Source organism: Poecile atricapillus, chromosome 3 (assembly GCF_030490865.1).
Source record: "Poecile atricapillus isolate bPoeAtr1 chromosome 3, bPoeAtr1.hap1, whole genome shotgun sequence".
NCBI classification, from domain to species: domain Eukaryota; kingdom Metazoa; phylum Chordata; class Aves; order Passeriformes; family Paridae; genus Poecile; species Poecile atricapillus.
In genome coordinates this window covers 105,754,814-105,777,038 of record NC_081251.1, presented here as the reverse complement: position 1 = coordinate 105,777,038, position 22,225 = coordinate 105,754,814, and the positions used below count along the sequence as shown (strand labels likewise).

Sequence of the window (22,225 nt, the reverse complement as noted above, 5' to 3'; positions counted from 1 at the left end):
CCCTTCGGCATCCTCCCCGCTGCCCCCCGGCATCCTCCCCGCTGGCCCCGGCATCCTTCCCGCTGGCCCCGGCCACCTCCCGGAGGCTGCTGCCCCTCGGGGACAGCCCCGGGATGCCCGGCTCTCCGCTCCGCCGGGCACGGCGCGGCTCCGCCCCGCGCGGAGGCGGCCGAGGGTTGTTCTGGCTGCCCTTTGGAGCTGGGAGTGCTCCGCTCCTGCCGCCATTGCTTGTCCGTCCTCAGCGTCCTTCCCGGGCAGGGCTGCTGCTCCCGCCGGGTTTTAGGGAGCGATGACAACCGTGAGGAGAGAGGCGTTCGGGCGGATGCCCCCGGAAGAGGGAGGCGGAGAGGTGGAGAAGTTCGTCTTGCAGTCGGACAGCGTGAGAGTGGAGATCCTGTCTTTTGGGTGCATCATCACCACTCTGGAGACAAAAGACAGGGATGGGCAGTTTTCAGATGTTGTCCTAGGATTTGACACTTTAGAAGGTGGGTTCTTTGTTTCTTTGAAAAAAAAATAAAATTTACAAGAACCACAATCAGGCAATTTAACCAGCACTTACTGGTTTATTGCAACACTGCATGACCTGCTTGTAAGGCCCGCTCCCCCCACCCCCAAATCATGGGCTGAAGAGATACAGTTCCTGCTGCCTCTCCTGGGCTCTGTGGTGGATGTGGAACAGGGACACTGGTGGCAGTGTGCCACTCTGCTGGGGCAGCTCTGAGTCAATCCTTGTCTGGCAGTGACAGAGACCTTTTCTTTGAATCTGCGAAGAATACAAGATCCCATCAGGCTGTGTTAATCAAAGATGCGCACAATTAATGAGCTGTGTGTCCCGTGAAACGCTGGGACTGCAGTCACCTATTAAGTCCTGGAGGAAGCAGAGAGAGACAACTCTGAGTCCATGAGCACTCCTGGAGACCGCCTGTCCTGTTCCACTGGTTCTGTTTAACCGTGTGCTGTTTCTCCGGCCAGGTTACACGAGGAAGCACCCGTTCTTCGGTGCTGTCGTGGGCCGTGTTGCCAACAGGATTGCCAACGGGAGGTTCAGCCTGGACGGGAAGGAGTATCAGCTGTTCCTCAACAACGGGCCCAACAGCCTGCACGGAGGAGCCAAGGGATTTGACAAGGTGAAAATCCCAGTGTCTTGCCAGCATACAGCCTGTGGGGTTATGGCAAGAGGGTGTGATGTCTACACCCCTTGACCCTGTAGCATTTTCTGGTGGTTACTGAATTGAATCAGCTCAGAAAGTGCTATGAGTGCAGAAACAGGAGGAAGTGAGACAGATCCTGTGAGCTGCTGGCTTGTCTTTGCTTGAGTGTGCAGGCCTCACTTATGTCATCCTTGGATGCCGAGCAGAGGATTGCTGTGCTTCCTCTGTGTGACTGCAGCCCTGAGCCTCATTAGCGCAGTTCTGACAAGGTTGTTCTGGGCAAGGTGCTGCTTCTGCAGAGCCTGGGTTGGGGTATGGCAGTGAGGATCCAGCCCCAGGAGCAATGGAGGCTTCCCAAGCACCAGCATCCTGGAGAGTGTCATGGAGTTGTGCCAGTGCCCAAAGAAAGTTTCCTGGGCAACAGTGGTCTGTCCAGGCAGACTCATTTCCACCTGCAGCTTCACGGCTGTTACCTGCCCTTAGCTCCTCCCAGAGTTAGGAGGATGTGAGTTTGTAGAAACTTATCATTGTTGCTTGCTTGTGACAGCACTGCCAAGTAAGGGGAGAGCAGGGTGGTGCTGCAGGTTCAGTCATTGTATTGCCCCCTTTGGTGCCGCTTTCATCCTGTGACAGCATCCCCCAGGCTCTCACTCTGACTCACAGCAGTGAGGGATTAGATCAGGCCTGCAAAATGCCCCAGGATCCAGGATCACTGCTTCTCCTTCCCAGCCCTGCCCTATGACCTCCTGAGATGAAACCTTTCCCTGGCCCCAGGGCACTCAGCCTTTTCCCTCTCCTCCTAAGAGCTGCTGCTCAAGTCAGATATTTGTGGCACAAGTGGTAAGAGCAGTGGAGGGTCTCTTCTCTTGAAAGCCTTGCTAATAACCCTGCTCGACTGCAGAGCAGGCTCAGAAGTCTCTGTTTCCCTGAAGCCTTGGCCTTTGTTGGATCAAGTGCATTTGTAACCAGCAAGTAGCTGATCCACCATTTCCCCCCAAGAACATGTAGATGTGCTGGTGCTGCTGCTTTCGTGGGGTTAATGGGTTTTTTGGTGAAAGGAATCCAGGCTAAAGGGGAAAAAAGCCAGGATGCCTGAAAAAAAAAACCAAAAACAGAGTGTGAACTGGCATGAGGTTGGGATGAAATGCTCCTCAGCAGCCTTAGAAAAAAGGGAGTACTGAGGATAGCTTGGCTGTTGTACCCACAAAGAGGACAGTTTGGTGGGTTTAAAGTTTAAAGAAACTTTAAATACACCATGATACCTGTGATCTGGAGCTGAAAACATGCATTTATTCACGCCCAGGGCTTCCAGGCTGTCTTCTGCAGGCAGGGGATGTGGTCTCTTCTTCTGCTTCTTCACCTTGCTTGCTGAAGTCTCATCAGCTTCCTGGGAACAAGGCAGTGACATCTCCCAGCCAGAGCTTTGTGTCCTCTGGCCCACAGGGCATACTTGGACACCTGCCTAAGACCTCCTCCAGCCAGGAAACAATCACTGTTCAATGACACTGAGCCCTAACTGGCCAGCCCTAACAAAAAACAGACACTGGAATTTGGCTGTGATTATCTTTGTCATCTTCTGAGCTTTTCCTGATCTTGCAGACATCAGTGCTGCGGTCAGTGCGTGGTCTGATGAGAGCAGCTTGCAGCTGCACCTTCAGGGCAGCAGTCACCACACTGCTGGAGGACTTCAGAAAATAACTCTCTTATCTTAGAAAAAAATAGTGATGCCTGTATGTTTCCTCGGCTTTATCAGCTTTTTCTTCAAAGAGCTTAAATAGAAACTCATATTTTAAAAACCGCAGCATCCTTGCAGCCGTGGGAGCTGCAATCAAACTGCACACTGTGCAGGAGGACCTACTCTGCAGCCAGGTATATTTGGTGCCCTCAGGTTCTGTGTTTGGTGAAAATGTTGGCTTTTTCCCCATGTTGGTGACCTCTGTGTAGAACATGAGAGGGATCAACTCAACAGCGTTATCCGACCCCTGTTCCTAAATTTGTCCATTTTGATTAGACAGTAATTATTCCTTAGGGAAATGTGAAGCTCCAGAGAGCCTCTTGTTGCACATCCGTCTTCTCAGCACAAGGCCCATGGCCAGGGCCAAACAGGCTGTCTGGGCAGCTGTGTACAGTGTGCTGGCTTGCTTCTCTTGCCAGCATGTTTGGCTCCAAGCAGAGCACTGGTGCTGGTGTCTGGCAGGGAGAAGAACTGGAGAGGTCCCAGCTCTCTGGATGTGTCTGACAGCACATCTGGAGCCATTTAACCCAATCCCAGCCCCTGAGCAGGAGCTCCCAGTGTGTTCTTACACTGTCCTAGAAGCCAGCACCTGTGAGCAGAGGAGAGCAGCTTGTTGAAGTGGTGTTGCACATGAGAAGATCCATGGAAAGGAGCATTAGTCCAGCTGCAGGGCAAAAATACTCTCAAGCATGGCATAGCACAGGCTGGAACAGACCCCCCATCAGACTGCCAAATTGCCTCGGTTTTTTGGCTGCTCATTGTAAAGCTTGTTCCCTGCTGGTGGTCCTGGCTGACCAAGGGCAGGCCGGTGCTTGTGTTTTCTTTGGAAAGGTGATTGAAAAAGGCATTGTTGCAGCACAGCATCCCTTGAGTGCCTTCTGTCCCCGTTTTTAGCCCAGCCTGGGGCAGGAGGGAAGGGCACTGTGCTCCCATTCCTGTCCCACTAACACCGTGCTCCTTGCAGGTTCTCTGGAGCCCCCAGGTGCTCCCAAATGGTGTCCGCTTCTCCCGGCTCAGTCCCGACGGCGAGGAAGGCTACCCTGGTGACCTGAAAGTCTGGGTGACCTACACCCTTAGTGGCAGGGAGCTGGCCATCAACTACCAGGCCCAGACCAGCAAGACAACCCCCATCAGCCTGACAAACCATGCTTACTTCAACCTGGCAGGGCAGGTAAGTGTGGGGAGATGGGCCCTGTGGAGACACACTGTGCAGGGGAAGAAAGCCTGGGGACCCAGCCTGGGATGATCATCGGGGCCAACGTGCTGGTCTGGGGATACATCATGGTTTCGGGGACACAGCAATGGGGGTTGTCTCTGTGCATCATGGGCTGTGTGCAGGAACAGGACTGAATCACATGGACCTCAGCTGAGGATACATTGTCTCAGTGCTTCTTGAACAGAAACATCCAGCTGAGCATGTTGGTTCTCCTTTTATGTGTAGCTGCGGAGTTTTGTGCTCTCCTGGTCCCTTGGGAAGATTTCAGAGGAGGTGCTGAGCTGGCATGCCCTAGTGGTATCCTGGCATTTCTTAGTTTCTTAGTATTCTGTTGGCATTTCTGAGACGGTGATGCCGGTTGAGATCAGGGCCTGGAGTGGCAGCACCAAAGGTCAAAATGGGCATAAGAAACATGGAAAGGGGATGTGAGATAGCCATGATTCCAGACTAGCAAGGTTGCAGCAGCAGGATGCAAAGGGCTCCCACCCATGCAGGGTTTTGTCAACCACATGGACAGTGAATTGCAGCTGTGTTTTAATCTCACACAGTTTATAACTGGGTTTGGAAAAGGATCTGAGAAATAAAGTGTTGCTGGGCAGAGCAATAGGACAGTGCAGTCACACTTGGATATGAGACAGAAGCCCTTAAAAGTGCTTGTGAGAGACAACCCAGCCCCTCTGAGCAGGAGCTGTGCCCAGGCTGCTGCCCTGAGAATGGCTGTGCAGTTGTTGGTGTACCCTCCTGCTGGTGCTCCCAGAGGTGCAGTAATACCAACACCTGCAGTGTGCAACTCAGGCGTATTCCAGAGGAACAGGAGACCTTTGGGCATGAAATTGCTGCTCAGATTAGATAGTGACCTGAAGGCTCAGCTTTGAGCCTGCTCCCCTTCCAGCCCAGCAGGTTCCCTGCCAGCATTCCTGGCTGTGGGCTGTGGGAGAGTAGGAGGAGCACACCCCCACAGCGATTCAGATGAGACAGGAGGATGGGTTGCATTTCCCCTTGCTTGCTTCCTTCCCCTTCTCCCTGCTGCTGTGTGCTCAGTACCCAGCATATTTTGCAGGCTAGTCAGTCTGCAGGGTGTAGCGTTCAGTGAGGTACAAGTACAGATTGATGGTCTCATCCCTGTGGGATTTACGGCTTCTAGAGTCCATGAAAGTTTTTGTATGTGCCAGTACCTTTGTCCTGTGCCCAAGGTCAAGGTAGAATGAGAGCCAGGAGGTGCTCCAGGCACTACCAGATCAGCTGGAGCACCACTGTGGACTGACACTTCGCAGCTGTGCTTAGGGTTGCTTGAACAGTGGCTGCAACAGTAATCCCAGCATTTCCCATCCTCCTGCAGGGCTCTCGGGATGTGTATGACCACGAGATCTCCATTGAAGCAGATTCCTACCTGCCTGTGGATGACACCAAGATCCCTACTGGTGGGTGGTGCAGCACTTGTGGCACCAGGTGGAAGGGTCTTTCTGAGCAATGTTGGTGGGTGTGAGGAGCAGCATGGCCTGACAAGGGGGACACATAAGCACCCAGGGGACCCCAGGCACAGCAGGACCCTCACCTTTGGGTGCAGTCCCCCTGCACCTGAGCAGGGCGGGCAGAGCCAGGTGCTGGTAACCTGGTCCATCATCAGCCCCAGGGAGCAGACAGGAGCAGCAGGAAATGGGGCCAGAGACACATGGGCTGTGAGGCTGTTATGTGGGTTCATCCAGGAGACAAGCTCCCCATGGCACCTGGAGGGTGGATTCCCTGGTCCAGGTGGTTTCTGTTCAGCTCAGTGTGCCATGCTTGTGCACTAACAGAGGAAGAGCTCAAGGCCATACCCAGCCCAGTGCCCCGCTTCTCCCTGCTGCTTTCACCATGCAGCTGTTTCACATCTTAGCTGTGGCCAGCTTGCTACCCCTGCCTCTTGCAGTTCCTTCTTGTGTGGGTAGTCTTAGTCCTGGGGTGGAGATAAGATTTGTGGAATAGTTAAAGACAGACCCCTTGTGTGCAGTGTCTACAGTATTTTATGTAACTGCCTCAACTGGAATGGTTTCATTACTTTTTTTTTTTCATGGTGTTTATTCTGCCGTCCATGCAAAACCCCTCACCTTTGGGTTGGGGTGACTGTTTTGCACTGTGTTTGTTTAGTATGTCCTGAGGTTGGTTGTGCTGCTTTATCACAGGACACTGTATGCCCACAGCAGTCTTAGATAAGAGAGAAAATTCTGGGTTTGTGCATATACAAACTTCCATGCGTTTTCTTGCTCCTTATCTGTGGCTTTGTCCCTGCTAGAGCAGCAGTGTCCCCAGGAGCTGCCAGCTGTGCTGGGGGACAAGGTAGGGTTTGCTGGCATGTGGGTGAGTGGCTGAGGCTGCTGTTCTTGCTTAGGGGAGGTGGCTGCTGTGCAGGGCACTGGATTTGATCTCCGGCAGCCTGTGGAGCTGGGCAAGCACTTGCAGAAGTTTCACCTGGATGGCTTCGACCATAACTTCTGCTTGCGTCAGGGGCACGATCGACGCCTTGTGGCCAGGTAGGCTGGGACCTTGGCAGGAGTCCCCACCCCTGGAGCCAGGGAATGCCCATTCAGCCAGTTCCCTGTCATCTTCCACTGGCATCTCCGCAGGGTTTTCCACCCTCCCACTGGCAGGACCATGGAGGTTCACACCACCCAGCCTGGCATCCAGTTTTATACCGGGAACAACCTGGATGGCTCCCTGAAGGGCAAAGGTGCTGCCACGTACCCCAAGCACTCGGCTTTCTGCCTGGAAACCCAGAACTGGCCTGATGCTGTTAACAAGGTGAGCTGTCCATTCCCCTCCCACAGGTTACTTGGGTCCCATGGCAGGGGACTTACCCTCACCACCCTCCATGTCTGTGGGGCACTGAATGCAGAAACAGTGTCTGCTTGTCAAGGGGACACTGCTGACACCAGAAGTGAGGCAGGCACAGGTCACAGTGGCTTTAAATGGGGTCAGTCAGTGCAGCAGGGACTGGCCCTGTGCAGCCCAGCTTCCCAAAGGTGTGGGGTCTAGAGCAGATGATCCCACTGGGGCCTTGCCACATCCTCTTATACCTGAATCATTCCTCACAGCCTGAATTCAACCAGCAGTAGGACTCATCCACTCAGCCTGCTGGCAAGTGGTGGGTGATTACACACTGCTACTGGAAATGGTTGGGGGGAGCTGTGGGAATATGCCCTGGGAAGAACAAAGGGATGCAGCTGTGCTTTCTGATCCCATGGAATGTGCTCACAGTCACTGATGTGCTGCTCCCTCTCCGCAGCCTCACTTCCCCAATGTCCTGCTCCATCCGGGTGAGGAATACAACCACACCACGTGGCTTGTGTTCAACACTGCTTGAGGAGAAGGGCTGCTGACTTCCACCACTGAGGGGTAAGTGCCTCAAGCAGCTGAGCCAGAAATCCTGCCAGGTGCCAAACAGAGCTTTCCAACTACCCCTGGGGGATGCATCTGATCTGGGAACCTTTTTCCTCTGTGGTTTTCATCTGTGGTTTCTGCTAGCTTTAACTCCTCTCACTATCTCTGCTGCTGTCTGGTCTGTGCAAAGCTCTCACACTCTGTCCAGCCTCTCACCCTGGGCATTGGGTTTTGTTTTGCAGTAAAAATGTACTGAAAACACCTTGTTTAGGGGCATGATGTCACAGCTTCAACTACAGCGAGGGAATATCTGGTAATATTCATGTGGAGCATGTGGGAAGGCTGATGCAGTTGTGGTTGTTTGTTACAACATCTGCTATTTCCATCAAAGGGCTCTCTCTAAGTGGTATGCAGTGCTCATGCAGGATAGCTTTGAGAAGGACAGTGTGCTGGGATTATCCCAGCTGGCTGCCCTGGATGCTCTGGTTAAACTCCTATGTTCTGCCTTGGTTGCTGAAGTGGGCACACCTATTTAGTCCTGGATATACAGATGCAGGAGAAAACCCATCATCCTAACACTGTGTTTCCACGTGACATCTCCAAAACCCTGTATCAGGCAGTTCTCTGATGAAAACCTCCATGTTTCTGAGGCTTCAGGAAAACTGGCACAAGCCAGGAGATGACAGCACCATCCTATTAGGGAGCTGATAGCCCACTCCCCAGGGAAGCAGGTAGACAGTCCTTGCATCAGGCACCATGTCCCTGACATGGCACCCAGGGCCTGCAGCACTTCACCATGCTTCCTCAGCTGCAGAGATGCAGGACTGCCCTCATCCCCAGTGGAAGTGCCTGGCCATTGGGCCTGCAAATGTGGCAGCCCTGTCACAGTCAGTTCTGCCACCCCAACACCGAAAGAAGTGCCCCACTACTCTCCTGCCGTACACAGTGGTCATATTGAGGGCGGGTATCCCTTGGAGAACAAAGCCCAACCAACAGGGAACACCAGGTTGCAAATCAGGGGAACCCCATCTACCCCATGAGAGTGGGGTTTGCCCACCATACTGGAGACCCCAAACACACCTCCCTTGCCCCCCACCCCCAGCCAGCCTCTTTGGGGTGTGTACACCACGCCCAGAAGCACAGGGGCACAGCAGCACGAGCCACACGACACACCCCTGTGTCAGGGGATCTTTTTCAACTGCTCACAAACTGTATCAAATTTGTGATGAAATCCTACCAAACTCAGGCCAGAGCTCAATTTTGGACAGCACAGCTGCACAGAAGCACAGATGCCACCTTTGTCACTGTTTCCCCTCTGCACCTTACAAGTGCTGGCTGTCCTTCAGGGTAGCTGTCTGCACCAACACAGCCTTGCTCCTTGCTCAGGTTCACATCTGGGTTTAGAGGAATCCCAGCCCCTCCAGAAAAACCCCCCTGACTCTTCTGCTCAGTCCTCCAGTGTCTCTGGGTACTGAAAAACAGGTACTAGTAGAGCTGTCGTGTCAGTCTGCAGGTTTATTGTGGAGCAGGTTTCCCTTGAGAGTACAGAAGAGAAAAGGTGATGAAATTCCAGAGCAGTGGCGTACGTGTGCCTCTCACCAGGTACACAATGCACAACCAGTAAAATATTCCAAACACGTATCACAGGCTTCGGACAACTGGGCTACATCACTGCAGGGTAACATTTGTGTCAGCCCTGCTCTCCCACTGTGGCAGCAGTGGGATTTGGTAGGGCCAGAATCCACTGGGAACACCAATGGCCATGGTGAGCCCAAGAGGATCCAGGCACAGCGAGGACCAGGCATAAAGGCCAGAGGATGCTGCAGCAGAACAGCACCTTCAGGATCTGGACTGTTGACTCATCCACTGGAAAAGCTCCATGCAGTCATTATTAACAGGAAATCTGTTTCTTGAAAACCATGTGTTACCCCAGGTCTAACAAAGTTCATCTTGTAACTTAAGCTGTTCTGCTGTGGTTTACACAGTGGAAGCAAACTGCCATGATAGATTTCATTGGAAGCCCAAACAGGCTTGGCTTTCCACTTCAATGCTTACTCGCTGCTGAAACTGGTCTTTATTTCTGCTGGATAGCCAATCCCACCAAAATGAAGAGATGCTTTTTTCACCTCTGCCTACCAGTTTTTTGTTCACAGTCCAACATTCTTGCCAGTCCCTTGCTGTGATCTGTGTTGAAGTGCTTTATCATGCAATTCCTTCATACAGAATGAGGACAGTTTGACACACCTATACACAAATAATGAGTCCTGCAGGTTGTGTATCTGCTGTAAGAAATTGGCATCATTCCACAAAGCCATCTCCAGGATATGGGCTGCCTTACAACCATACCAGTTTCTGTGAAGCAGTTTGGAACTCCTGAGGGCAGCTTAGAATCTTTAGTTTTAAGGATCTTCCCTCAAAAAAGGAAAACACACCTTGAGATATTCTAAAATCTTTATAATATTTAGATATATAATGATACATATTATATATTTTAAAATCTTTCTTTGTATCAGTAGCCTTAGGAATTAAAAAATGCAACATGTGGAAGTAGCAATTGTCAAGTTCTTAATGATTTCTCTTACCTTTAGAGGTTTCTACATATGTTATTTGCTTAAAAGATGTGTTTTGGAGGAAAGTTTATCCTTAGATTTTTGGGGCATCTAGTATCAACAGTCAAACACCAGAGAATGAGCTTTGCAGAATAAGCAAATTCAGCAGAAAAATGAATGCCCACTAAATATCAAGGAATGAAAAGGGCATATGCAGATTTTTATCCATCTGCAGACAAGAGATGGATTTTAAATTCCACTTCAAGGAGAGCAGGAACTGATCCTTTCACCAAAGACCATTCAACAGTAGATGTGAAAAGTGACTACCTTGAGAAGACACCAGCTGGGATTAGTGATTCCCATTTTAGACATTTTTCATCCACGTTACATGGCACACAGCTAAAATTACCCAAACGTTAACGGAAGCAGCAGGGTTACTACAGAGAAGTTTTAGTTAAAAATACACATTTTATTTCAATGTGCCAATAAAAAAGTCCCACATTTTCATATCACAGGAAGTTAATTCATACAATAAAAAGAGACCTGTGCTAGTCTATTGGTGTGACTAACTCAGAAGACCCAGATCATGCCAAATTTTAGTTGATATACTCTTCTATCTACATTCTTACATTTACAAAGACACCACAAAATCCCTTATAATAATGTAAGCAAAATATCTTTCTTCCTAAAAGATTAACTTCATAACTTTAATCCATTCTTTCAGGACTTGCACTTCGTTGAGGGCTTCCTGATGGTGAACGGCTGAAAGGAAAAGAATCCACAATTAACATTTCAGTAGTTGCTTGGGGATCACAAATACAGGAAAAAGCAACAGGAATATACCCAGTCTCTGGCTCCCTTTAAGCACTCTTTTTTAATAAAATAACCAATCACTATTGGCAAAAGTTAAGGGGTTGATGATTTGGAGATAACACTTTTTTCTTTACTGTTATTTTTAAAATGAGATCACTGTAAGGCCATCAAAAGGGTATTACTTATAGTGACCTCCAAAGGGGCAAGATACTCCACTGTTCTGATACAGCAGCTTGTCAAAACCTGTCACAATGATCACTCAGCATTTATGAGCACTTATTCATGCCCCTGTGATTGTTTGGCACTAAAGTTGTGAAATGAACTATTAAAGAATTCTAATTAGGAAAAAAATGCTGTTGATTCTCTCACTACACGTATTCTACACATTAGTCTGTGCATACACACAGAGAGGGAAAACTATTTACTGACTTACTGGGAAAGAAAAAAAATAATCTAACAGCAGTGAACGTAACAGGCTCGATTTTCCATTCTGCTGTGCCAGGTTAGTCCACCCTACCTTCACCAATGTCAATGCAGCTTTTAATGAGACTGAAAGCTGATTTCCTACACTTATTCTATGCTTTAAGCTCATCAGTCTCTGCGCAGCAAAACTGTCAGCGAACCAAAAGGAACAGGGGAGCAGACAAAGACAAGGCACTGCTACATAACCCTGAGGATTTATCACCATATATATGTATTACCATATAGAAAAGCCACAACCACAACATTATTGCTCTGAAAGAGATCTCAGCAAAATACCTCTCCAGTATTTTCCTACAAGCAGCTGTCAAACTGCTCAGCAGAGATCAGTGCAGATACTAAAATGCCAGCTCTGTGGAGTCTATGCTATTAGTAGGGAGATCAACGTACCTTCTCTTTGGAGATGGTGACCGGGACTTTGACCGGCTGTCAAAACAGAACAGCATCAATGCAGCTTAAATGTCAAATGCAACTTTTATATTTTAAAAAACCCCAACCTATCAGAAAGTAAATTATAGGAATCTAGCCAGAAGGTCCTTCCAATGGTAGTTTTCAGTTCAACTTTTACTCTGACAGGGATTCTCCATTGATTTAGCATGGAGATGCATTTTAAGTAACTTTTCTCAGCAGACAAAGAGAAAAACAAGGGGTGGTACTAACGTGAGGCTTTGAGAAAAGCAACATCACCAGATTGCTGTTTTATGAAAAGCATTAACAAAGCTCAAGCTCTTTATCTGATAAATAGAAAAAATTAACAGAACTGAGCACAAAGGCACAAAAAATTAGTACTATGTTGGAAATTATGAAGAGTTAATGAAAACCAAGAGACGAGTAAGGAACCCATTCCGAAGAGCTGCAGAGGAAATGTTATCATTTCTGTCATATCACAAAGAGATTAGCTGAGGACCCATGTTTGGGGGGTATTTTTTTAAAGGACCAGGCTCTGTTAATCATGCAAACCTAAAACTGAAATGCTACTGCAGGCTCTCTGTGTGCTCACCTCTTAGCTGGTGAGCCAGACTTTGATCTGCCATGAGACCTAGACCTGCAAGAAAAAACACAGCTCAGCAGGGAAACTGACAGCATGCAGGTTCCCACTCAGTGGGTGAGTGCTGTCATGCTCAATACACAGAATCCTGCAAGTTTCCAGGGTTTTGCCTGTTAAGTTTCCAAAGATGCTGCTGTAAAGACACAGAATCATGCAAGTTTCCAGGGTTTTGCCTGTTAAGTTTCCAAAGATGCTGCTGTACATGTTGCTCTGTACTTTGCTCCCTAGCTGATGACCAGTGTTTGCTGATGCAAATGGCAGGAACACAGGAGCAACCCAAATCCTGACCAGTATTTTCACAGAGTTAATAAAAAGCCATGCTCTAAACTTGCAGGTTTTATTAGACTTGAGCCACTGCAGTTGCAGACAGCTCATTCCTACAAGTATCTTCTCTGTGAACTTCATCTTATATATTTACTTGCTTCCAGTATTTTTTTTTAATGTTTAAACTTAATCCTTATGAAAAAAATGTGGAAAACATCCACCTTTGAGACCGCTGTACCACAGGAATGCTAATACTGCCTGAAAGCCTCACCAACATTTTGTGGTCCCCCAAGGAAGTGTTCTACATTCCACATCCAAGGTTTTCCACAAGTTTCCAGATGTGCGTTGTGACACTGTCAAACCAGTAAATGCCATGTCCTCATTTAGTCTGTCTCCCTCATGAACCCAGAGCCTGTCTCTGGGTGCAATGCATTCCCTGGACTCTTCTCTAAAGAAATAATCTCTCAATTACGTAAGAACAATTCTTCTGCCATTTCTGTCTAGTTGTACATCTGTAATTTCCTATGCCTCAGTCGCTTAATCTCTACTTACAATGGAAAGTGTCACACAATAATCTAGAAATGTCACTGCAAGTATCCTTTACTCTGCAGAAAACCACCCTGGTACCAAAAAGAGGAAACAACAGTGGTAAAATCAAGATGTTTTCCTCTTTGAGAGTCTGCTGACTGTAGCTGTTTCCTGCTCACCACTGACAGTGATAAGCCATGATTAAGTCATGATGGAACAACAACATGGTTTAGCCACAGGTGTACCCAGAGGTATTGGGAGAAAGGCACTCCTCTACTGCCTTGGACAACCTTCTCCTCTCTTTACCAGCTTCTGGACTGTTTGTATGAGTTTCTGCTCTTAATTAAGCCATCTGGTCTTCATCTTTCCTTTCCCTTAAAACTCCCATTATTGCTTGCTGTCCATCCTCAAAAAACGCCATCCTCAGCTGTGGGCTTTTCCACCTGCTCCCTTTAGATGAAGCTATCCTATATTTTCCTGTGTTTCTTCATGGTTGACTATTCCTTGTTTCAAACAGCAGCCATCAAAACCAGCACAGCAGGCACAGGGACAGGCTGGGCTATAAACAATTCCATATCCAGAGCAGAATTTCCATTTTCTCTTGTTCTTGTCGAGGACACTCAGTCAGCCCTGCTGCCAGGACAAGGCTCCATGAAGCACAGGTTGCACCCACTTACTAGCAAGTAAAGTTTAAGGGAACAAATAGCAGCCTGTGTTCCTTTAAAATTTGACTTTTACTCTTGTGATACGTTTACTGGTACAAAACAATTCTGAGAGGTGTTTATCACAAATTAAAAATCAGCTCCTGCAGACTGACACAGAGCTGGAATTGCAGCTATAACACTCAGTACACCAGCAAGCCCTTCAAGACTTGTTAGGCTACAGACAATAAAGCATTATCATGCTACTAGAAGGGCATCCTGCTTTCTTTGAAAAATAATGGGAAGAACTGACAATCTTGTGTGTGCTACACAAAGGAAAATAAACTTTTGAGATTAATTCTACGTTTGTTAGCAGTTAATGCAACTTAATCAAACCAGTATTGGTGATGACTATGGGGATCTAGATACTGGCGGTGTGCAAAAGAATAGAAAGAGGAAGAACAATCTTCTGCACTGCTTCTTAAAACTACAGATCCCTAAGTTAGTGGAGGGAAAACACATCTTTTCCTGGGAAAAAACCTTAGCAGTTGTTGAAGAGCCTAATGAGACTTTCAAGCAATTTTTACCAACTATCTTTAGTCACATACCTGCTTCGGGGCCATGTAACAGATCGGGATCTAGATCTTGATCTTGATCTAGACCTGAAATTAAAAATTTAGATAAATTACAAGTAAGTAAACTTAAGCAGAAGTGACGACAATTACAGCATAATAAAAATTAACATCTACACTGAAACTTAAGACCTACATGATTGTTAGATATTTTAGACAAAGAAATTCAGTCATGGGAGATGCTGCTGTCTCAAGGTAAGGTCTTGAAACTCATTAATGCACCTGTGAATTTAACTAGGATTATCAGAAATTTTTAAACCATGCTGATATCTAGAGGTCAGCATCTTCTGAAATCTGCTACCAAATACCTCTTGGAATTGAATTAAAATAAGACAACACAAACAAAAATAAATCACACAGCCTTTTAAAAATTACAACTAATTACCTCGATCTCTTCAAGGAACCCGAGCGGGACCGGCGGGGAGACACGGACCTAGACCTACGAGGAGACACAGACCTGGACCTACGATAGGAAGCTGATCTGGACCTGCAGAGAAAGCAATTCCAAGAGTTGTTCAAGTGTAGCTTTTTCTGGGGAAAAGAAGGCAACAGGAATAAAAGACAAACTCAAACACACCTCCTACCACGGCTGCGACTGCGTGACCGGGAATACCTTCTTCCACGGGACCTCGAGCGGGATCTAGACCGGGACCTGGGTTTAGGTTAGAAAAAACCGGTATCAGCAGACAGCTGCTGCAACCAGCACGTGTGAGGCCCTGCTGAAGTCAAAACTTTTTTCAGACAACTAAAGAACTAGCATCTGTCAGTTGGAAAAATGTCTGGGCCTACTTGTCTTGATCATTTTTACTACCTAGAAAAATGTTAAAGCTGAATTACATTGCAGAATTACATTAGAATAGAAAACACTGTAATGCGTATTTAAAATAAACCTTGCAAGTTTGCAGGTCGACCCTCTTTGGCCCAAGGTCTAGCAGATCTAGACGATCTAGAAGTATCTATAGGCGAGCGCTGCATCTAGGTAGGTGTTCTCTTCAATCTAACGACGATCAAACTGACAGCCCAATGAGCCAGGGTGAGGCTTGATTGACGCAAGAAGATTTTTCTAGGTGGGAATGTGGTCAATCTGGTGTTCCTCTTTCTAAACCGGAGGGGGGCCCCAATTGAAAGCCAAATTTACTGTTACGGCGGTCACCGTCTCAAATTTTCTGCCCTTAAAGAATAAGGTGAAGCTACGTGTAGATGGCTCGAGGGGATCTGGCCTCTTATGCTGATCACCTCAAGGTCTAGGAGGATCTTAAGTGTCGGATTTGCAAGGCGCCTCAGCATGAAATCTTAAGGCTCGTGACATTCTGAATCAAGGCGACTGACTCAAACGAAGAAACCTGAAAGGTTTTGACCAGGTTGATTATTAAAATATTAACATTTGATAGAAATAGCAACAAATTGTAATATACACCTATACATTTATTCTAGCGTTAAAGTTTAAAGAAAACTGGTGTAACATTGTGTTCTTTGCTAACAAGAACTACACAAAAGCGAGCTGGCGAAGCAACGCGGCAGCCCCGGCCCCGCACGTACCTGCTCCTCCTTCGCCGGCTATAGCGGTGACAGTCATAGGCATAGTGGCCTTTCTCACCACACTCGTAGCATCTGTCGTTGGGGTCGAAGGGGCGCCGGGCAGGGGGCCGGTCGTAGCGGGAGCGGCGCGGCATCCCTGTGGATACTTCCACTCTGACCCTGGAGCCGCAGATCACCCTGCAACAAGTTCATGAAGGCTCTGGGTTAAACCTCGCAGTCTGTGTCAGAACTACAGAAGCACAGAGAACGGAGAGATAAAGCTCGATTGTCTCTCAGTAGCCTCGGCTATGAAATAGACACGTACTTTCCGTCAAGTCCACGGACAGCATCTTCAGCATCGCGGGGGTCTTCGAACTCCACGAAGGCGAACCCCGGCGGGTTCCTGGCGATCCACACGGTTCTCAGCGGTCCATAGTAGCTGAAGGCTCTCTCCAGCTCGCCTTTGCCGGCGCCCGTGCCCAGGTTCCCCACGTACACCTTGGTCTCTGCGGGAGCGCACCGGGGGTCAGCGCTGGGCCGGGAGCGGGCGCAGGCTCAGCCCCCGCCCCGCCCTCCCCCGGCCGCCGCCATCTTGTCCGCGCGGCCCCTTCCCGCCTTCGCCGCGAGCGCCGCGCGCCCGGCTGCGCGCCCTCCCCCACGGCCGCTGACGCAAAATGGCGGCGGCGACAACGGCGGCGGCGGCCGCATCGCCTTCCTCCGCTCCCCACCGGCGCCCGCCGGCCGCCCAGCTCCCCGCGGTAATCGCCTCTCCCCCCAGACCCGTCTCTGCTCCTCCCCCGCGCAACCGCCCGCCGCCCGCGGTCCCCGGCAGCTCTCACCGCCTCCATAGCGGCCGTAACGCGACATCCCGACGGCTCCGCCGCCCGCGCGCACGCGCCGCCGCACGCGCCTGCCCCCTGCCCTGCTCCCCCGCCTCCCCCGCGCCGCGCGGAGGCGCGCATGCGCGGGGGGCGGGCTCCTGGATGGGCATTGGGGCCTGAACGGGAAGTAGCGGAGCGAGTGGGTATGGGACAAGCTTCCCCTGACAAAGTGAACTCCCAGTCCTCCTGCTGGTGCTGCAGGTGATCATCTGCCCGTTGGAAGTAAAGCCAGCAGGGCCTTTCTCTCCTGGCATCTCCTGGGTGGGAGCCATCCTTGGACGCATCCCATGTCAGAGGTGATATCCCCATCAGCTGGTGCGTAGCCGCCTCTGGAGTGCAGGCCGGTGCTTGTTTGTTAGAGTGAAAACAATTAGATTTGCTCTCCCTGCTTTCTAATAAACGAGCTGGGACTGAAAGAAAGCAGTAGCTGAATGCAGTGGCACAAGCCATTCCTACACAATCCCTGTAGTACTGGAGAGCCTGAATTGAGACTCCTGAAAAGAAAGGGAAAAAAAGGGAAATTGCCCCTTTACGCCTGCAAAATATGACTATCTCATTTTCTACCCTTTAATTTTTTGTGTTAGCATTCGCACGACCATTGCGTGCTCGCTTTCACAGATTACTGACAAATGACTCGATTAATGACTAGCAGCTCGTTTGTTTGATCCCTTGGAAGCTCCGCATGAGCGCTGCTGAAACAGAGCAGTTGTGGGGTGGGGGTGGGTGTTGCAATCGAGTTTCTCACCTTCGCGGCAGCACGGGGAAGCTTGCTAAAAGCAGCTCAACAACCAGGGAGCAAAAATATCTCATTTTTATGTAGCAGATGCCCAGAGCGTGCATCTACCCCTATAAACGCACACGGACGAGGCATGTGGAAGCTGCACTCTCCGTGCACCAGCAGGAGCATCCCACGAGCAAATCCAGCTCCAGAGGGGCAGAAAGGCAATCTCGCCCCCTCTCCCAGCGAGACTGAAGTGCCACACGCTCCTTGTTTGACGACCTGGCCTGATGCGTGCAAACCTCTGTGCCATTTATGCGCCCCCCGCAGCTGTAGAACTCCGTATCGGAGCATTCGGGTCACCCGAGCCGGGGGAAGGCGCTCGGCGGCGGCGCCAGGAAGCGGCGGTGCCGCCCGGGGACAGCTCCCAGGGGCCCTGGGCAGGAACGGGAACCGGGGCCGGTGAGCGGGAAAGCGGGATGGGAACCGATGGGGACCGGGGGGCCGGGGCTCCTGCCCCGCTGAGCTGGGCTGTGCAGGCTCTCGCTGCCGGGAACAAAGCGCCCTGCAGCCCTCTGTGCTCCCCGAAGCGCGCTGCACCCATCGCTCTGCGGCCCTGCTGGCCGGGGGAGTGCTGGGATGGGAATGCTGGACAGGGAAAAGAGTGGAACAGCACTTGGTGGTGCTCCAGCGTAGGGGTGAGGAGAGAGCCGCGTGGATAGCGCTGATCCACAGGCGGTGGAAGGGCTCGGGCAGCAGTGATGCGCCAGTGCACAAAACAAAGGCGCTGAACTTTTACCTCCAAGGTTTTGTAAGAAGGCAGAGCAATAGATGGAGTGTTGAATGCAACGGGAAAGCGTAAGGTTACCAGAACAGCGGGGTTTGAGGCTTTGCTGTGTACCTTAAAAACAAGTGGCCTCCGTGGGGAATTACAGAATTTCAGAAGTGCAGCTTTATGCAAACCACTTGTGTGAATGTCTGCTGAAAAAAAAAAAAAAAAAAGGCAAATTTTGTTTAAGACAAATCTTTATATGGAGACAAACCCGGTTCTGATGTGAAGAGCAAAGCAAAAAGACTGACTGCATCTGCTCATTGATCTGGTTGTTTTCTAGGTCCTGGATGTAGGAAATATGAATGACTGGCAGAGAAAAAGCCCTCTAGACTGGGAAATGTATGTGAACAAATTGGTGAAAGTTGTTGCAGTTGAGAAACATGAATATGAAGGATGGGTTTTAACAGTTGACCCAGTTTCTGCCACGTAAGTACCGAAGCTTTTATTTCTGTAAAACTAATAAAAAGCAAGATTTTTAGGAAGAGAGAAGATCCCAAAGCTGAAGCAAACTTATTTGGAGCAAAAATGGCATGTTATGTTGTTAAGTTGCAGCTTCTGCTGATGGCTGCAGCCTCCTTATCTTCTGGCTTGTACTTCCTGTGCACCTCATCTCTGGCTGAGCATGGGAAACTAAAAAGTCCTTGATTTAGAATAAGCACTGCTTAGCAACAACCAAAATATCAGTGTGCTAGGAACGTTATTCTCACTGTAATTTCAAAACTCAGCACTGTGCCAGATTCTAGGAAAATTGCTAAGAAAATCAACTCTCTACCAGCTGAATGCATGTGTTCAAGGTGAAAGTTCACAGCTTGCAGGCAAGTCTTCAGCAAATCCAGCTACTCATGCTAAACAAGTAAAGCTAAGTGAACAGGATATTAAATCACACAGTAATATAATTCCAAGTGGCTTACTCTTTAAAACTTACATATTAAACTATACTCTTACCTCTCAACAATACATGTGTTAAAGATTGCTTTTGGGAATATAAATCCTGCTTTACAAAGAGTGCAGGAGTGTTTTCAGTGCTTTAGGTGTTGAAATCTGTAGCCTTTGTCCAGAGTTCTTGTATTAATGCCTGGCTTTCCACTCCAGCCAGACACCCATGAAGGTGTAGAGGCTTCTTTGGAGAGCAAGCAGGGAAAATCAGGGGCATTGGACAGAAAATGGTACCACACATCTCTGGTATCCCAAGTGAGTAACTTGAAAACAGGGTTTGAAAGGCACAAGGCACCAGGAAATGGGCAGAAATTTGTCTCCTTGCTGCCAGAGCTCTTTGGTACCTCTTTGCTTGTAAGCTTGTCTCACATAAATGCAGGATGGAGGCTGAAAACTAAAACATTCAGCTTCTGATGTGTTTCAGAAGAATTCGTTGTAGCTTCAGCTCTGGAGTAGCTCCAATAATCTCCTGAAGTTTCTTATAATTTTGATAAGAAAGGTGCAATGCAGCTGTGATTCTGGTAATGGTCCAGGCTGAAATCAAAGCATATCTCACTGGACACAACCCAAAAAGTCATTACTTCCACTGATGGTGGCAGTAATGGGCTAGTGAAGTGCTGGCATTGAGTTCTGGAATTTTACTTCCCACAAGAGGAAGAGAATGGTTTCTGATGCTCGTTGTTGATATATGAGGGAGAGATCTTAGAAATATAACCAGCTGCCTTCCCACTTGCATTTTGGGACTTCTGAGGTGCAAGTGCCCTGGGAGAAGACCAGGTTTCTACAATGCGAGCCTGAGCCTTCTGTAATGTGTTCATGTTCCTGTTGTATTTTAATTTCACAAACTGGCAAGAGTCATAAAAAATCATTCTTTTGGTAATGATCAATAAATATTACTATTTTTTCATCAAAAGGTTCTGGTATTGTTAGCTGCCTTCAGCATTCAAAGTGCTGCATGTATGAAGGTATCACTGTTTCTGAATGTTGAAATGTTTTAGGTTCTTCAGCGGTGTTGGGAAAACGGCACAAAAATATTTGGATTTTCAGACTGTATTTTTTCAAAGCAAAGGGTACATTAATCTAGAGTAGTTTCAAATTCAAGACCAGCAGTTGCCTTCAGAGCCCCACATTTTTAGTATTTTAAGGGAATAGCAGCATGCTTTTCAAAGGAAAATGCTGGGTGCTGGATATTGCTTAAATACCTGGGTTAGGCTGATGCTAATGAGTTCTTACCTCCAAAACCTTGGAGGCTGCTTCTCCATCTTCAGTTAAGAACAGGAACTTACACAATCTTCTTTCCTTGACAGCATTGTCCTTGCAACATTCCCAGAGAATGAGAAAGGGTCCATATCATTTGTCATGGGCCATGCCATCCAAGAGGTCGAAATACTGCAGGAAGGGGACAGCGACATGAAGCAGCGCCTCGCTCGCATCTCTGCGCCCGAGGAAAGCCAGGCCTACAGCCCGGAGGAGCTGGAGAAGAGGAAGAACGCCTTGAAGACTTGGCTGGAGACAAACCACATCCCCGTGGGCGAGCAGGGGGAGCTGGGCAGGACGCTGAGCGTGGCAGGGGTGCTGACCATCGAGCCCCCATACGGCCCCGAGCAGTGCAGCAGCGCCAACGAGATCATCCTGGCCCGCGTGCAGGGCTTGCTGCAGGGCTACCTTGAGCAACAGCGCTGAGGCCCTGCTGATGAAACCTTTTGTTTCTAGGAGCTCTCCTGTTTTAGGAACTCTCCTGGGCATCAGTATTCACTATGTGCAGAAATCCTGCCTTTTGGGTACTTTTGTCTTGGTTTTTTGTATGCAAAGGAAGGGATAAAACAAGAAGTATGAACTCAAAGCACAAGCATTTTTTTCATGCGTTGTTTTTATTAGAAGCAATCTGTTGGATAATGCTTATGTATTAAACTGATTTATCAGTTTAACTTGTTTAGAATTTTTGTAACAGTATTGTTAAAGGTGATATATAATACATTTAAACTGCCTTCCCTTTAAAACTAGTTTAATAATCTAGTGCTGAAGGCATGTTTATTTGAACTGCTTACCAGATGTATTTTTTTTTTTTCAAGAAAGAGAATTATGACATGTGGACTTCCCAAACCGAATTCAAAAAATGTTCATAAAGCTGTTTTGTTTTGTAGTTTTTGTGGCTGGTTGTTTGTTTGTTTATCCCATTACTGTTCTCCTGGTTTAGAAGATAAAGGATGATGTATGTCTGAGTTTATAAGATTATTAGGGAAGGTTAGCAGGCAAATAACAGGTTTTAAAACCATTACCTCTCTATATTTGTTGTTTTAGAGCAGCAGTGCTTTGAAAACCAATGTTCTGTAAAAGGAAAATTTGTTGCAATTCAGTAAGTTTGTTTGCTCTGTTTCTAGTTTATGCCAACACACGATGCAGGAATCATTATGTGATTATTTCTGAGATCATTAATGCAGTGAGGAACATTTAGAGCCTTCATTTATCTCAGTGTGTTTGTTCTGCCTTATTAGGAGATAAGCATACTGGTGCTCAAATGCAGCTGGGAAGGCTGCCTAGCTCTTGTTCCTAAAAGGCTTTCCTCATTCCTGCTGGGATTTACCTAAAATTGCTTAGAATCTGTCAGGTTCGTTCTGATTATTTCTTTAAAAATGTCTGCTGCACATCCATTCCTGTGTGTGTCTCCGTGGAAAGGTTGAGAGATGCCAATACACAACAGCTCCAGCTGCATGTCAGATACATGGGGATAAAGCAGGGACTGAACTCTCAAGGCCGGTTAGGATTGTTCCGAGGTGGGAGCCACCACAAGAGATTTGGAACAATTTGGGAATGCCTTGTTCCAAGGAAGGCACCACTCCTGGCAGTGGAGGAAGAACCACCACGGCGTCAGCTCCTTCACCCTCAGCACAGGCAGAAGGCGCGATGGGTCACGCATGAGGGGTGC

The 22,225-nt window shown here is 48.4% G+C and overlaps 3 protein-coding genes across 6 annotated transcripts; 2 read left to right on the top strand and 1 right to left on the bottom strand.

Moving 5' to 3' along the window:
• Positions 1-165: 165 nt before the first annotated feature.
• Positions 166-14,952, top strand: GALM (galactose mutarotase). 2 transcript variants are annotated; one of them, XM_058836413.1, is made up of 8 exons: positions 166-485; positions 973-1,127; positions 3,851-4,057; positions 5,442-5,523; positions 6,471-6,612; positions 6,706-6,880; positions 7,365-7,474; positions 14,815-14,952. In XM_058836413.1, the coding sequence occupies exons 1-7, from the start codon at positions 290-292 to the stop codon at positions 7,440-7,442; spliced, it is 1,035 nt and encodes a 344-aa protein (XP_058692396.1). In that variant the 5' UTR covers positions 166-289; the 3' UTR covers positions 7,443-7,474; positions 14,815-14,952. The 2 variants fall into 2 exon arrangements, with proteins under 2 accessions (XP_058692396.1, XP_058692395.1); XM_058836412.1 differs by lacking the exon at positions 14,815-14,952 and adding an exon at positions 10,733-11,231.
• On the bottom strand, positions 10,462-16,895 carry SRSF7 (serine and arginine rich splicing factor 7). Its single transcript, XM_058836414.1, has 9 exons — positions 16,772-16,895; positions 16,258-16,438; positions 15,954-16,130; positions 14,992-15,066; positions 14,800-14,901; positions 14,391-14,444; positions 12,302-12,346; positions 11,692-11,727; positions 10,462-10,770 (listed from the first exon to the last, which is right to left on the bottom strand). Exons 1-9 carry the CDS (start codon positions 16,797-16,799, stop codon positions 10,716-10,718), a joined length of 753 nt encoding a protein of 250 aa, XP_058692397.1. The 5' UTR covers positions 16,800-16,895; the 3' UTR covers positions 10,462-10,715.
• On the top strand, positions 16,585-21,960 carry GEMIN6 (gem nuclear organelle associated protein 6). Of its 3 annotated transcripts, none has more exons than XM_058836417.1 (3): positions 16,585-16,690; positions 18,644-18,789; positions 20,607-21,960. In XM_058836417.1, the coding sequence occupies exons 1-3, from the start codon at positions 16,607-16,609 to the stop codon at positions 20,980-20,982; spliced, it is 606 nt and encodes a 201-aa protein (XP_058692400.1). In that variant the 5' UTR covers positions 16,585-16,606; the 3' UTR covers positions 20,983-21,960. The 3 variants fall into 3 exon arrangements, with proteins under 3 accessions (XP_058692400.1, XP_058692402.1, XP_058692403.1); XM_058836419.1 differs by lacking the exon at positions 16,585-16,690 and adding an exon at positions 16,991-17,128 and having other exon boundaries at positions 20,607-21,958; XM_058836420.1 differs by lacking the exon at positions 16,585-16,690 and adding an exon at positions 17,566-17,993 and having other exon boundaries at positions 20,607-21,959.
• The last annotated feature ends 265 nt before the right edge of the window (positions 21,961-22,225 follow it).

Bases quoted from the DNA above. Each gene is read 5' to 3' on its own strand.
- SRSF7 (XM_058836414.1), bottom strand. From the start codon at position 16,799: ATGTCGCGTTACGGCCGCTATGGAGGCG. The intron at 15,067-15,953 runs GTACGTGCGGGG...ACCTAAACCCAG, and splicing joins AGCCGGCGAAGGAGGAGCAG to GTCCCGGTCTAGATCCCGCT. The intron at 14,445-14,799 runs GTAATTAGTTGT...TTTTAATTTCAG, and splicing joins GGTTCCTTGAAGAGATCGAG to GTCTAGATCAAGATCAAGAT.
- GEMIN6 (XM_058836417.1), top strand. From the start codon at position 16,607: ATGGCGGCGGCGACAACGGCGGCGGCGGCCGCATCGCCTTCCTCCGCT. The intron at 16,691-18,643 runs GTAATCGCCTCT...GTTGTTTTCTAG, and splicing joins CGGCCGCCCAGCTCCCCGCG to GTCCTGGATGTAGGAAATAT. The intron at 18,790-20,606 runs GTAAGTACCGAA...TTTCCTTGACAG, and splicing joins GTTGACCCAGTTTCTGCCAC to CATTGTCCTTGCAACATTCC.
- GALM (XM_058836413.1), top strand. From the start codon at position 290: ATGACAACCGTGAGGAGAGAGGCGTTCGGGCGGATGCCCCCGGAAGAG. The intron at 486-972 runs GTGGGTTCTTTG...TTCTCCGGCCAG, and splicing joins AGGATTTGACACTTTAGAAG to GTTACACGAGGAAGCACCCG. The intron at 6,613-6,705 runs GTAGGCTGGGAC...GCATCTCCGCAG, and splicing joins GATCGACGCCTTGTGGCCAG to GGTTTTCCACCCTCCCACTG.